Genomic DNA, 15227 nt, shown 5'->3' with positions numbered 1-15227 from the left:
CGCGGCCGGGGCGGCGGCGGCGGCGGCGGGGCCCGGCCCGCGGGGAGGCGCAGGCCGCGCGCGGCCGCCGCCATGGCGCGGCCCGGCCCGGCGGCTGCCATGGGAACGGGGGCGGGCAGGGCCGCGGGGCGGGACGGGGACGGGGACGGGGACGGCGGCGGCGGGACGCGACGCCACGGGACGGGGAGGCCGCGGCGGCGCGGCCCGGGGGGGGGGGCCCTGCCCCTGCCCCGGCCCCGGCCCCCGCGGCCGCCCGGGCCCCCTCGCTGCTCCCCGGCCCGCTGCGCGTCCCCCTCGCTGTGCGCTGCCGCTCCCCAGCGGGGCCCCTGGGCTGCTGCGGGGCCCCTGGGCTGCTGCGGGGCCCCACGGCTCCCCACGGAGCGGGCCGGGGGGCGCCGGGGCCCTTTTGGCTCCCCCGGGGCCGCCCCATCTCCAATTGGGGGGGGGGGGGAAGGAGAGGACGCTGTTGCCATAGCAACAGGGCAGCGGGTGAGGAGGGAGGGGGGAGAGGGGCTGTTGCCATAGCGACAGGAAGGGGAGCGTTGCCAAGGTGACGGCAGCCTCCTTGGAGAGGGGGAGAGGGAAAACCGTCACCACGGCAACACGGGGAGATGGGGAGCGGACGACCGTCGCCGTGGCAACAGAGAGGGGCCGGGGAAGGCAGGGAGACGGTTGCCAGGGCGACGGCGGGAGGAGGGTATCGCCACGGCACCCGCTCGCCCTAGCAACACACATCCTTCGCCGTAGCGACAGGGAGCGGGAGGATGCCCGTCCCAGCGAGGGGTGCCCGGGAGCCGTCACCCATTGGAGGAGACCAGATTAGCGCCGGCTCGCAAAACCCTCGGAAAAAAAAAAAAAAATTTACCAAGCCAGGCGTGAACCCCCGGCACCGCAGCCCGCAGCACAGCGCCGCAGCGCGCGGGGGCTCTGCTCACCCGAAAGAAATCGTCCCCCTCCCCAACCACCCGCCCCCCGTGCAAAGATTGCGCAAGGCGGTAGGAAAAGCGCAGCAGCAAAACGCAGCACGGCCCGGAGAAGGCGATAACGGAGCCGAGGGGGTAGCCGGCAAATCGCAAGGAGCAGAGCATGAGCAGGGCAATGCGCGTCTACACAAATACCGCTATCTGGCCCCAAAATGTTTAGGTATAATGGCTCTAGGCAGCGCTTGCAAATTGCAACACTGAAAGAGCAAGGAGGAAAATCCCGGTGTTTGTTTTGTGCACTTGGTGGCACTTTCTCCTGTCTGCTTTCTTGGGCCCTCATTGTAGCAATACATGAGGAGACAAACATCTTAGTAATCAGGGAAGTTTCAGGTAAAAACATATTTATGTTTATGGACTTTAAGCAGAATAACACAACGGTATGTGTACAGTAGCAACACTGCTCCTCAGTCCAGTTTGAAACCAGCTACATTTTCAGCTGATTATGAGCCCAACTCAGGCCCTCGAATTTGTGCCTCATTTGCAGGAAAGAAAAATAATGCATTTTAGACATCCTTCATCACGAAGGAGTGCTCTGGTCCTCCCAAGAGAAGACTAAAGAAAAGTACCAAAACCTTATGGAGAGGGTCACCTCTAGCTAGGGAAAAAAAAAATGCTGTCTGCTTAGTAAAATGTCCTGGGAGCATCAATGCACACACAACAAAAACAAAGGTTTAATTTGAGAGACTGGTAAAGCTGTATTGTGTTTTTATTTTTCTGCACTAGTTAGATGCCAAATTTAGTTAATCCAGCTACATTTTTAAGGTGTGGGTCCTGTGAGTGCCTTTGCAGGCAGCAGTCACAGCTCTAACCTTCCTTTCTAACGGTGCGTTTGAGCTGATACCATTAGTTTTGCTAGAAATCTCAAATTTCTTCTCAGGTGGGCCCTGTTCTCCGGAGGTCAGGTTTCCCAAATCCCGGGCTTTGAGCCGGCCACCTCTTTGCCTCTCCTCGTGCAGGATTAAAGCCACTTTCCCACCTCCCAGCAGGGCAATGAAAACCGAAGGGCTGCAAAACGCCTTCGGTGCCGGCAACGCACGCAGCTAAGCGTGAGATACTGCAGGGACCAAAGGCACCAGGGTTTTTAAGACCCTCGTTGCAGAATCGTTATTTTCCAAGGCGACTCAGCCTCCCGCAGCTCCCTTCCAGCCTCTCCCGGCGGCGACAGGATCCCTCGTCCCTCCGCTCCCCTGCGCTTCGGGCAAGACTCCCGCCGCCGGCGCGAACGCGACCCCAAAGCGTCGCGTTCGGGGAAAGGCAGGAGGAGAGCGCATATATATAATTTCACCCACTCGGCAGATCTGGGCGCCAGGCAAGGCGCCCGGCATCCTCGCTGCCGCCCCCGAGCTGCCCCGATGCCCCGAAACGGGGCCGCGGGGCGCTGCCAGCCGCACGGAAAACGCCGACCCAGGCTGTCTTTGCAACTTATTTATTTACGAAGTGTGAGGTAACGAAGAAAGTGCTAAATCCGACCACAGTGTTAACTCTAACGTTTCTCAGTAGGTCAGTGGGGAGGGCGGCGCGGGGCTGATCCGGCCGACGCCGCGGCAGAGCCGGCCCCGGGGGGGAGGGGGGGGCAGCACTCAGCCCCCTCCGGGGCGCCGCAGCCCCCCCGGCCCCGGGAGGTGCAGGAAAAAGGGAAGGGGGGGGAACAAGGCGAGACCCCGGTATCGGAGTGGACAACGCGGAGAGCCGCGAGCCGGGTGCCAGCTTCCGGGGGGGGTCTCGGCGCCGGGGTCCGGCAGGAACCAGCCCCTTCCCGGTCTCCCTAAAGTGCAGCAGGGCCGACTCCTCCCCCCACAGCAGGAACCCCCCTCACCCCCCCCAAAAAAAAGTTTATTAAAAAAAAAGCAATCTCTTTACCAATACTTCTCAAAAAGTGGTACAAAAATACAGTATAAAAACACAGCCTCCAGTATAAGACTCGCAGTTACAGCAGCAGTTTCTAGAACACAAAAATCCAAGATGAGCTACTGTGTGAAGTGGTAAGAAAGTGAGGTAAAGTCCAGCCCAAGCTGATCTCGGTCTTTCTCCCGCCGAGGAGACCTCGTCGACGCGCCGCGAGCAACGGCGCGGGGCGGCCCAAGAGGGGACGCTGCCCCTCCGCCACCGTTCGCGCGGGGATCCGTCCCAACGCGAGCACCGGGTTGGGCTGCGTCCCGCTGCCCGACGCAGTCACCGGGGAAAGTTCCAGCACAGGACAGGGGAAGAAGAAAAAAAAAATAATAATAATCTTGCAACGCCCAGCGCCGGCAAGCCGCCCCCCTCCGCGAGCCAGCCCCGCTCCAGGGAGCCCCCGCCGGGAGGGAGCCGCCCCGGCACGCCGGCCGGATCGTGTGCGGTGGCCGCGGCGGGCGCCCCGAGCCCTGCTCCAACCAAAAATGTGCAAATCGAGACGGGGCCGGGGCGCCGGAGGGGGCTAGTGCCCCTGGAGGTGAGCAATCCTTCTGAGCAGCTGGCTCTGCCGCAGCTGCAGCTGCCGTTTCTCGGCCGTCATCCTCCGCTCGGCGCTGATGAGCGACTGCAGGTACTCGGAGGATTTGCTCAGGATCACCACTTTGGGCGTCTTGGGGCAGCTGGCGAGCCCGGGCACCTGGTCCCGCAAGGCGAGGAAGCGCGAGCGGAGGTCGTTGCGCCGCTTGCGCTCCAGGTAGTTGTGGTTTTTCCTCTTGGCCACGTCCTCGCTGTCGGAGCCGGGGGCGCTCCCGGTTTTCGGCAGGCCGGGCTCCGGCAGGGCACTCTCCGGGGCCGGCTCGGCCGCGGCGCTTGCCGGCTCGGCCGTCGCCTCCTGCTCAGCCAGCTCGGCCTGCGGGCAGGCGTCCGGCGGCGACCGGGCGGCGTAGTTGTGCTGCTGCTGGTGGATGGAGATGTGGAAGTGTTTCATGCAGGGGTCCAAGGGATCGGCGCGCAGCGTGATGGTGACCGGCTTCCTCAGGCCCAGCGATTGTCTCTTCTCCACGGTCACCACGTCGATCTCTTCACCCTCTGCTCGAAACAGGCAAAAAGAGCCGTCACTCGCCAGCCCCTCGCCCCGGCCCGCCGGGCCCCCCACCGCCCCCACGGGGCGCCCACCCGCTGCCTTCCCGGGAAAGGCAGCGCGCACCCCAGCTCGCTGCCAAACAGCTCCGCCAGGAGGGACTATGCGATTTAAACGCTCCTCAGCATCGTCTAACCAGGGCCATGGGAAGGCGCTTTCTTTCCTTCCACTTTCATGCCCCAGGACCCCCGAAAGCAGGAACGGGGATTTACTTCCTCCCATTGGCAACACTCATTCAGGACAAAGAATCAACATGCAAGAAACTCCTGGGCCCACAATCACCCCGGACACCCCAGCCCCAGCCCTCGCCTCCGAGGAGGCAAAGGAGGAGCAAGATCCTGGGGGGCCGGGGCCAGAGTTTAACACTGAAGATCTTCCCTGGGGGGCCGGGGCCAGAGTTTAACACTGAAGATCTTCCCCGGCCGCCGGGCGCTTTCATGGCCCATTGGAATTGTAAATGAGGGCTCGGTGGGCAGCGCTGCCCTTTGTTCCCGCTCGCTCCGCTCCCCCCTTTAGTGACTTGTTACTTTTCACAAGTTATAAATCCCATTCATCCTGCCCCGGCACTCGCATTCAGCCTTCCAGGGACACAGGGGACAGGCCTCAGCAGGGGACGGAGAGGGGAAAGGGGTCCCTGGAAAAGACGTATTGCCACCAGGTTCAGTGAACCTCAAAGGCATCCCCAGTCCCCCCCCCCACGTTCCCTCTCTCACAAGTCCAGCCCCCGCGCAGGAGTTGGGGGAAGGTTATCGGAGCTGTGAACAATAAGATTTGGACCCAGCTCCAAAGGCGCTGCCAGAGCCGGGCCGAATCATCACGGTCTGCTGCCTTTTCACTCCAGCCTGGCTTGTCCTGACACAGTGAAGCCCGGGGGCACAAAACTCGGAGCCTGGGGATGGCGGGACAGCCTTGCTCCAGATGTGCCGCGGGAGCGCGCTCAGGTTAGGAAAGCTCTTGCACCTCTTTTCTCAGGGCTTGGGGAAAACCACAAGGCTGTTCAGCCCCCCCCCCCCCACCAAAAGCCACAAAGTTCCCCAGAGGCTAGAACTGCCACCGGAGCCTCCCGGCGGAGGCTCGTCCCTCGCCCCTTCCAAAGCAGGGCCACGCGGCCGTAGCGGGAGGAACGGGACTCCTGGGAGACGGACACATCCTCCCGATCCCCCCGTCCTGGCCCCTTACCAGGCTCTGACACCAGTAAGCTCGGGGCCCCCAGTAGGAGCTACTGGTTTGGGAAGGGGCCAAAGACTGCAACGCTCGCTGCGCCCAGCCCTCCCCCAGCCGAGGCCTCAGCTGCACTCATCGGTGTCACAACTCCACCGTCCTCAGCCGCGTGCCCACGGACAGACGGACACACGGACGGACGCGCATCCCCCCCCCCCACCGCGGCCGCCCATTAATAAAAGTCGGGCTGCGAGACCCCGCCCCTTCGGGAGCCGCCCATTGGCTGCCCGGCGGGGCTGGAACGGTACGGCAGCCACGCCGCTGGGCCCCCATTGGCCCGAGCGGCCGTCAATCAGCGAGGCCCCCCTTTCATTGTTTGCAATCTGTTGCTTTTTGTTCGGGGCCCACGTGGCCCGCGCCGGGCCGGGCCGGGCCGGGCCGCGCCGCGCCGCCCGCGGCCCCTTCCCCTCGCCCGCCCCCCGGCTCGCCCTTCGAGCCTCTTAGCGCCCGCGACCTGCGCTCCGAGTGTAACGAAATCCCCGTCCCGCGGCTCGGCCACGGCCTGAGTCACCGGGAGCAGGTTACTGTCACCGACCCGCGGCAATCAGATTTATTAATGAGGTCAATGTAACGCGGGTCTGCGCTCGCTGCAGGACGGTGTCAGCATTTCTCCGGCGAGCCCGGGCGGCCGAGTCAGCGCGGGGTTACGCGTGAGCACGGAAATAGGAACCACGTCTGCCCCCGGCGGATCTCCTGCTCGGGGCTGCGGAGGGGGAGGCTCGGGGAGACCCGTCCTGCCGCGGAGGCAGAGGCTTGCGAGCAAGGGCTGAAAACATGAGCCTCTCTCCGCAGAGATTAGGGTCTGATCAGAGCTGTGGCGAACTAACCTGCCCCAGGTGACAGTTGTTGGGCAGCAATATCTTGCCATCAGCTCTGGTTTTGAGTGGGTGAGAGCCACGTGCTCTGCACCCACTTCCGTGACACATCCCCCGCATAAACGCGGTCTCCTTGCAGGGAATCACTCGTGCCCCGGGGAAGGGCTGCGATGCGTGTGGCTGACTGGAGATGTCCCTCCTCACTCCTCCGAGCCACAGCCTCGGGGCACACCGTCGCCGTTTCATAACTGGGTCAGCCCGTGGGGTTCTTCTGCCGTGGGTCCTGGGCACGGCAGGCTCCAGGGAGGCTGCGCAGCCTGGGGCGGTCCCGGGCAAGGGGGGGGGACACAGGAGGAAGCAAGCGAGGCCGAGCTGGGAGCAGAGCGCGCTGCGCCCCGGCTGCATCGGAAGAAACTTCCCACGCCAAGCTTCAAACTTCCCCGCTCGCCTACCTGCCCGGGGGACACGGCAGCCCGGGCACGGGGAAGAGCCGGAGGAGCCGCCTGGGCTGGGGGGCGGGGGGGGATCCCCGCGCCCTCCTTGCTAGAGACCGGGATTTCCCGAGCCGAAATCCCACGGGAAGGAGAGCGGGCAACTTCCCTTTGTTCTTGGTGCCGGGACCGGGGCTGGCTGGGAGCGGCAACAAAGGCGCTGCCCGGCGGGGAGGCCCCGGCCGGCCCCCGCGGAGCCCGGGCAGCGGCCGCGCCGGAGCCGGCCCGCGCCTCGGGAGCCGCCCGGCAGCGCCGGACCTTGATCTCTTACCAGAATCGCTTTGGCCCTCGGATCCCGAGGATGCTGGGATCTTACTCTCAGCCAGGGGGCAAAGGAAGACGGCAGCAGGGTCCACACATTCGCTCACCGAGCTGTTGAACCCAAAGTCCTGGGCGAAGGAGGGCTTGTGGGGGTTCACCCTCTGCGTGCCCGTGGAAAGTTTCTCCGTCATCGCTTTCTCCAGTCTCTCCCTAGCCGAAAACCCACTCCACATGCAGTCTTTGAGGATAAAAGCGCTCAGGTTCCCAAAGATCTCCCCCGTGTCTATGAGATACTCGGGCTCTTCCCCGGCCAGGCAGTAGCGGGAGAGCCAGCTGGATCTCTCCTCCGCACCGGAGCAACAGGCTTTGTCCCCCGGGGGGCCCAGGGGCGAGAGGGGCGGCGTGGGGACCAGCTCGAACTTCTTCCAGATGTCCTCGCTGGGCGCCGTGGAGCGGTAGAAGTCCTCCTCCGCGTCGTGGTCGTAGAAGTAGTGCTGGTACGAGTCAAACTCCATCTCTGCATGGGGGAGCGGGATCTGAGCCTGCGGGCAGCAAAGGAGAGTTGGGGGTCAGAGGCAAAAAGAAGGAGAAACCCCCCGGCAGACCAAGGGGGTGCGCACACACACACCCACCCCCGGCCAGCCAGCAGAGGGGCATCACCCAGCCGCCCCCCCCCCCCCCCCCCCCAAGGGGGCGCCCCCCAAGCACCCACCTTCCCCGGCGCTGCAGGTCGCGGCGGCGGCGCCGGCACCAGCCACCGAGCCGGGACGGCGGGTGCATTGTTTCCCCCGCTCTTATAGTCTGTCCGCGGCTGCCAGCCCCGCCCCTGCCTCCCCCGCCGGCCAATCGCCGTGTATAAATTTGCATAGAGGGCGTGGCCTCTGCCTTTTCCCCCGCCCCCTCCTCGACGGGGCACGGCGCGACGGTCCGAGCCTGCCGCCAGCCCCGACCCCTCCACCGGCAGCTCCCGGCCCGGCTCGGCCCTGCAGCGCCGGCAAACGGGGCCGTCCGAGCTGTGTCTCACGCACACAGCCGCCTGCTGGGGGGCCCGCACCGCCTGCACCCGCTGGGCTGTGGCCGTGCCTCAGTTTCCCCATACACATGGCACAGAGGGCTCAGGAAAGCCCTGGGTGTGCTCGGGCTGGGCCAGCAAAGCAGTCAGAGCAGGCTTGGAGCTGAGCTTCCAGCAGCATGGTAACCCACAAAGCGGCCCTTGGCTCCCGCGCCGCAGCACGGCGGAGCTGCCCCGGGCAAACCCTTGGCACCTCCTTGGGGGCCGCACAGCAAGCCCTGCACCTGGAGGCTGCAAACTTCCCTGCTTTGCTTATGTAGCCATGCTCTTTCATTCATTCTTCGCCTTTGCCCAGAGAAGATTTCTGGGAAAGCATCCAGGTCACCACTGTCGCCCAGGAGGCTGCTCACGACTCGCTGGGGGCACCACATCCTTCCTGGGCTGTGGGCATAGCAGCGTGGGTAAGATGCCCTACCGCAGATGTTCATGGCAGTTGGGGTGAATAGTTTATTTGATTATCAAATTCCTCCCATTAATACAATGCTGGAGTTTGTGAATTCCCAACCAAATTACCTGAGAGGAGCATGAGACTAGCACATAAACAGATTTCATAAGAAAAGGAAAAAAAAAAAAAAAAAAAAAAAAAGCTTCAGCCCCGCCAAGCCTCAAGCCCAGCATCTCCCTGCACCCCATCGCCCCACTCAGCACAGCCCACACCCCACAAAGGAGCTCCTGTCCCTCTCACAGCCCCCCAGGATCCTTGTGTTTCCACCAAGGAGAGATTCCTCCTGGGACCCCTCCATGCCTGCCCCAGCGCGGCTGGGGGCTTGGAGGACCCTCGCTCACCCAAGAGCATCTCACCCACTCTAGGCTAATCATAGCTGCCAGCACCTTGGGATGGGGCCAGGCTCGGAGCAGGGGGGTTGTTGCTCCAGATTCTGGCCCAGGGCCATGCACAGAGCAGGAGGAGGATGGGGACCGGCTGCCTGCTGACCCCCAGCACAGTCTGCGCCCTGCCATGCTGGGCTGGGCGCCTCTGCGGCCCAGCACCTTGCTAGCATGCCCAAGTGTAACTTCTGAAACTGCTGACTGTTGACTCCGGAGCTCTGTGTCCTCCACACCCACGTCCCCAGGGACCCACCAGGCACACCTGAGGGACCGGAGGACACCATCCACACACCACTGCCCCCCGTCCCACTGCGTGTCCCCTTCTCTTCCCGAGGACTTTGCGGAGCTGGCAACCCCAAAGCCGTGCTGGGGAAGTGCCAGTTCGCAAGGCTGGTTTCAGCCCCCTCGAAAGGTCAGGGTTTGTGGGCTCCCTTCTGCAAGCTGAAGGACCATTGCTAGGTGCTTGCAAGGAGGATTTTGGCTGGGGCTCCCCAGGCCAAGCCAGGCCCCTCACAGCCTCCCATGGGCAAAGGCAGCTCTGCCAACAAACACCTTTTTCAGCCCCATTTCAACCTTAGCATCCTGCTTTCCCCTGGCAGGAGACACAATCCAGCTCCAGCCTTGCTCCTGTCTCCGGGCAGCAGGGACAAGCCACAGGGACCCATTGCCCAGTGGCTCCCCAGGCTCACAGAGAAGCTAGCAGTGGTGCTGGCAGAGGAAGAGGTTCCCTCGGGTGCCCTTTTTTCCATCTCCTCACTCCTGGACAATCCCCCCATATTTCTTTGCACTTCCTGCACCTCCATCCTGGCTGCCGAACTGTCTCCCGGGGGCAGGGGAAGGGAGCACCCTCGGCACACCTCGCCTGCCCACAGAGCCGAGGCTCCTTGGAAGCTGGCACCTGGCTCGCAGCTCCCTGCGCTGCCTGCTTGCAATACTGGGGTCTTGCCTTGTCCCACCTTCTCCTCCTTCTGCACATCCCTGCCCAGAAAAGCAGTGCTGGGGGAACCGGACAACTTAGGTCTCGCAATGGGCCAGAGGGGGGGGAAGGAGATGAATGAAGGCTGATCCAGGCCGTGCGGTGGGAGAACGGCTCCCACCAGTCATTGTCCAGCAAGGCACCGCAACACACAAGGCTTGACTGTGCATGTGGAGTTAAGCACCCCCTTTTTTGATGACTTGGGGGGCTCCAGAGCTCGCTGCTGCCTCCACATCACTGGGAAGCAGCAGGACTGCAGCACATGGGCCAGTCACATGTACTGCTCCCACCACCGGCACTTTAACACGGTAGGGTAATTATTCCCATAAAATAATCATTTTCCCTGTACAGAACCCAGCACACCAGATCATAGGGTTCAACACAACACGGTTGTCCTCAGGGGACCTGAGTAAGCCCAGTAGGGACACTGCACCTCTCCGTCACCAAGGCCCTGCTAGGAAGAGCCATAAACATTGTGAAAACGCAGGAGGCTTTCACCCTTCGCACCAGCGGCTGTCGGGAGCATTACTCGTGAGCCGCTGCAAAGTCCATCTCGGGATGAGCAGATGCATTTCCAGTGGCTTGCACTAGCCTATTGCCCTCATTTCCCTTTGTGGCTTCAGCTCCATCGCAGAAAGCACCAGAGGAAAACTTCCAGAAATGGCCACGACTGCGGGTCTGTTGGAGACATGTCCTGGGTGCTGCACTGCTGAGGGGGAGCCCGATGGGTGCTTCACCCCCCTGCAGCGCCAGCCCTCCGGCGCCAGCTGCAGAGACACCAGCCCTGGCTCAGTGACCAGCACGGCCCAGCACAGCCCAGCACAGCTCAGTGTGGTCCAGTACAGCCCAGCATGGTCCAGCCTTGTCCAGCGTGGACCAGCACAGCCCAGCACGGTCCAGGCTTGCCCAGCACGATCCAGCCTTGCCCGGCACAGCCCAGCACGGTCCAGCCTTGTCCAGCATGGTCCAGCACAGCCCAGCACAGCCCGGCACGGTCCAGCCTTGCCCGGCACGGCTCAGTACAGCGCGGCCGCCGGTGGCGGCGGGGGCAGGCGCGGGCGCGGGGCGCCACCTGCTGGGGCGCGGGGCACCGGCGGCCCGGAGCCTGCAGCGCCGAGCACGGCCCGCCCGGGCATCTACCCCGGCCCCGGCATGGACCCCGAAGCCCCCTTTTATGGCCCGCCAAGATCCCACACAGGGCCCCCCAAGACGCCTCACATGCCCCCCTGCACCCCTGCCCCGGCATAAACCCCCAAGATCTGCTATATGGCCCCCCAAGACCCCCTGCACCCCCTGTCCTGGCATGGACCCCCAAGACACCCTACAATGCCCCCTGTACCCCTGCCCCAGCACAGACCCCCAAAACCCCCTATATGCCCCCATAAGATCCCATACAGGGCCCCTCAAGACCCCATATATGGCCCCCGTAGCCTCTGCCCTGGCATGGACCCCCAAGACCCCCTACAACACCCCCTGCACCCCCTGCCTCAGCATGGACCCTGACACCTCCTGCCCTGATGCTGCAGTTGGATCACCTGGAGCAAAGGCAACCCAGAGGCCCCCTGCCTGGTCTCACCAACCTCCCAGGTGGCCCCCCAGGCTCAGCACAGTGCTGGGTCCCCTCCATCCCCATCAGGGACCTGACCTCCACGGAGCGAGTGGGGACAGAGCTTAGAGCTGCCCCAGCCGAGGGGACATCACCACTTCCCCATCAGCCAAGGCAAGCCAAACCAGGCTCAGCCGCGTTGGAGCCGGGTGTCAGTGGGGGTCCTCGAGGAGAGCAGTGCTGCCCAGCATGACGGCTCAGATGAATGACCTCAAGGGCCACCGTGCCTCAGTTTCCCCACTGCTGAAGCAGCAGACAGTGGGAGGGATGCTGAGGAGCAGGGCCCTGCCAGCTGCTCTGCCTGGAGTGGACACCCGACTGGCAACCGTCCCTAAGGCCCTTGGGCATGTCGGGGGCCCCAAGGGCTGCGCCAGCCCTTTCCTTGCTCTTACAAGCTGCAACTGAGCTTGCAAAGCTTGGCCAGCCCCATGCATTTGGGTCAGCACAGCACACGGGTGCTTAGCCTAGCAGGAAGGTGCTGAGCACAACAGGAGCGTACTGAGCCTGGCAGGAGGGTGCTGGCCCTTGCCAGAGTGTGCTGGAGCTGGCAGGAGGGTGCAGAGCCCATGGGGAGGGTGCTGGGCTCCCAGCCTGGAGCAGGCACACAGAGTCTGGCAAAGCAGCTCTCGCCTGGCCAGCACCGCGATTTCTCAGCCACGAGAGGGAGAACCAGGGCAGAGCAGCCGCGCACTGGTGCCGGGGGGTCCCCGAAGGCTCCAGCAGCCCGCACATCCTCCTGGCATCACCCCACGCAGGGCCAGGGTTGTCTTGTCCTTTCCCACATGCTCTCACTTGGGTCCCCAAGCGGGTCAGCTCTGGTCCAGGCTGCCTCAGCCTGACATGGCCCCAGTGGTCCAGCTGTGGGGCCAGGGGCAGGCAGGACTGTCCAAGCAGCCCTGAGCATCTTGATCCCACCTGGATGTCCCCAGCCTGGCCAGGATGCCGTGGGCATGTGCCCCAGGGGACGTCCTGCAGCCAGGCTCCTTCCTGCCCCCCTGCATCAGAAAGCCCAGGCGAAGCCCTCTCGTTAGGGAACAAATCACCTCGTCAGCATTAAGGACAGGGACCGAGCTGCGTCGGGGACTGCAGAGAGGCTGCTCCTGCCCTGGGGACTGCTGGCCTCAGCAGGGGATGGAGTGGGGCAGGACAGGGGACGTGGCTGTCCCAGGAGCACGGGACTCCCCTCAAACAAATCTCCAGGCTGCTTGGTCCAGCCTGGCCAGCTCCGTCACCTGGGCACGCAGCTCCTACAGCCCTGTAGCTCTTGGCCATCTCCTCCCACCCTGGTGGCCTCAGGTACTTCCGAGGGTTTCCCAGGGATGGCAGGAGCATGGTCTGGCTTCAGGAGACACCGGATGCTTTGAAGGTGCTAAAGCATTGCTGGAGAGGGGCTGGAGAGGCCGCGCTGGCCCCCGCGGACCTTTCATCACGGCCTCTCCAGGCGCTTGGCAAACACAGGCCGAGAGTCTCTCCTCGCCCACAGCGCCCTGGCGAGTGTTTGCACCGGCTGTGCAAACAGGGGCCGGCCAAGTCCCGGCCCCACGGCCCGGCAGAGCCCCGGCCCCACGGCCCGGCACAGCCCTGCGCCGCCAGGGCCACGGTGCTGTGAGCGACGGGGCGAGGGGATGAGCTGGCGGCCGGGCCAGCACCTCTCCTCCTCCTCCTCCTCCTCCCCAGGCTCGCAAGGCTGCACCCCGCTCCGTCCGCCCGTCCAGCCGCGCAGAGCAGCAGCACGGCTCCGCGGCCGGCGCCGAGCGGCTCCAGCACGGGGCATGGCTTTGCCAGCCGCTGGCACGGCTCTGGCATGTGATGCAACGAGGCTTCCCGGGAGCCGCTGTGCCCTTTGGATTCCCACTGACAGCACAGCTGGACTTTGAAGCTCCAGCTCAAAAGCACTTCCCTGCGGTGGGCAGCCCCTCTCCCGGAGCCCAGCACCCCCCCCCAAATCCAGATCGGGCCAGGCAGCAGGGGCATAACCCCCCAACACCCCTGGAAAAGTGTCCCAGCCGTCCCCCCATGGGGGTCCCAGGCCCCCCGGGGGGCAGCGGAGGCTGCGAACCAAGCCGCGGTGCCTTGCAGCATCCGCAGCGCTGCAGCCGGTCACTGCCCGCTCTGCCGCATCCTCCCGGCGGGGGCCGTTCCTGCCTGCCCCACAGGGGACCCGGCCCCAGCCGGCCGCCCCCGAGCCCGGCGTTGCTGCAGCCCCCCACGCTCCTGGCCTGCTCCCGGCCTTGCGACAGGCTCCCCGAGGGTCCCACGGGGGGGAGGGGGTTCGGCAGCGTGGGGCTGGCTGGCGCGTGCCGCTGGCGCAACGCGTCCCCTTTATCCTGGTGAAGCCGTTGGGAAAGGGCAGCGGGGGCTGGCCCGCGCCCTCGCGAGACGCCTGCCTGCCGCCCCGCAGCGCTCGGGCACGGGCTCCAAAAACGCGCCTCCGAGCGCGATCGCAGATCGCGTTCGCCTCGAGTCGCCCTGATGGACGACGGGAGATGCCCAGGGATGCTCAGAGCCTCCCCTGCATCCGGCGATGTGGGACCAGCCTCGCTGCTCCCGACCGGAGCAGCCGGCGCGGGGCCCCGCTGGCTCCGGGCTCGGCCTGCCGGGGAGCCGGGCCAGCGCCGCGCGCGGGGCCGAGCCCGGCCGGCCGCCCTCGGCCCCTCCGGCGCGCCTTGGGGCCCCGCTGTTTGCTGCCGTTTGCCCCACAGCCCTTTGCTCACAGCCCTTCCCCTCCCTGCCGGCCCGGCTGTCTGGTTTCGGCTGCGCTCCCGGTTGCTCAGCCCCTGCCCCAGGCAGTGCTGGATCCGTGCCAAGCACAGGCACCGCGAGCAGCGCCTGGCAGAGCTGCCCGACCAGCCCTCGACACAGTACATCCCTCCCGGTCCCCGAGACTGGGGGAGGCACCAGGACCGGTCCTGTGGTGCTGGCACTTTGGGTCCCAGCCTGGAGCAGGAAGGTGCTTCGTGGCCAGGCTGGGGGAGCATCACGGGCAAGAGGTGTCCGAGCTCCAGTCCCACCTGTGAGCCTCCAGGTGGTGGCCTGGCTGCAACCGCGACCGGGGACCCCTGAGCTGCGGGAGCTGCTCGGCTCCACGTCCACGCTGGGGCCGACCTTTTGGAGGCTCCTTTACTGCTGCGACGCACACGGTGAGGATCTCCCGCAGCATCTGCTGCACAGGAAGGTATCAAATCCCCTGCAGGAAATTGTGCAATACCAGACTCCAGGGAGAAAATCCTCCTAATCCTGTGAAAGAGACGGTCTTTCAACTTCTACACCACATGCAACGGGGGCTGCACCTGGGCTACGCCTCTGTGCAGCCCCTCTCCTGTCTCTGGCACAAAGGGCTGCTTATCATTCACCTAAAGATCTCATTTGCCCAACAAGCAGTTTCTTAGTGCTTTGCTCAAGGACAAGGAATGCCAAAACCATCAGGCACTGAAGAGCCCCTGAGACAAAGAAAGCCGGAGCAATCGTGCTGGAATCCAAACACGATGGGGAGCTGATGATAAGATTACCTTGCCTCTCCAGAGCCTTTTCCTCCCAGGGTGGCGAGCTGCAGTGCAAACCCTCTCCGCCCCCACGCAGGACAAGTCTTCGCAGCACCACTTTGCAGGGAGGGATGCTGAGGCACGGAGCAGGGCTGGCTCCGAAGGGTGTCCGACCCAAATTGTGCCTTGGAAAAGCAGATATCCGCGCACAGGCTTTGGAGAAGCAGGGTGTGCAGGAAGCTGTAATCAGGCATGTCAGGGTACCCGAGCCTGCGCTTTGGGGTGGCCCAGGACCAGGGCTGGGGCAGTGACACAGGCCCGAATGCACGTTCCCGGTGGCTACACTGATGCCGCCCAGGGAGCCGGCGGCTGGGCACAGCCCCCTGCACCCGTGACCCCTTAAACCGCTGGTGCCGCTCGCTTCGACACGGGGCCCCAGCCCCCAGCCCAGCCGGCCG

At 64.5% G+C, this 15227-nt stretch overlaps 1 protein-coding gene across 1 annotated transcript; it reads right to left on the bottom strand.

The window, feature by feature from the left end:
- Nucleotides 1–2395: 2395 nt before the first annotated feature.
- On the bottom strand, nt 2396–7558 carry MYCL (MYCL proto-oncogene, bHLH transcription factor). Its single transcript, XM_062594143.1, has 3 exons — nt 7518–7558; nt 6816–7347; nt 2396–3965 (listed from the first exon to the last, which is right to left on the bottom strand). Exons 2-3 carry the CDS (start codon nt 7318–7320, stop codon nt 3400–3402), a joined length of 1071 nt encoding a protein of 356 aa, XP_062450127.1. The 5' UTR covers nt 7321–7347; nt 7518–7558; the 3' UTR covers nt 2396–3399.
- Between the last annotated feature and the right edge of the window lie 7669 nt (nt 7559–15227).

The sequence above is a fragment of the Rhea pennata genome, chromosome 23 (assembly GCF_028389875.1).
Source record: "Rhea pennata isolate bPtePen1 chromosome 23, bPtePen1.pri, whole genome shotgun sequence".
NCBI classification, from domain to species: domain Eukaryota; kingdom Metazoa; phylum Chordata; class Aves; order Rheiformes; family Rheidae; genus Rhea; species Rhea pennata.
This window is presented reverse-complemented; position numbering and strand designations above follow the sequence as displayed.

Bases quoted from the DNA above. Each gene is read 5' to 3' on its own strand.
- MYCL (XM_062594143.1), bottom strand. From the start codon at position 7,320: ATGGAGTTTGACTCGTACCAGCACTACTTCTACGACCACGACGCGGAG. The intron at 3,966-6,815 runs GTAAGAGATCAA...TGTTTCGAGCAG, and splicing joins CGAGGGCCAAAGCGATTCTG to AGGGTGAAGAGATCGACGTG.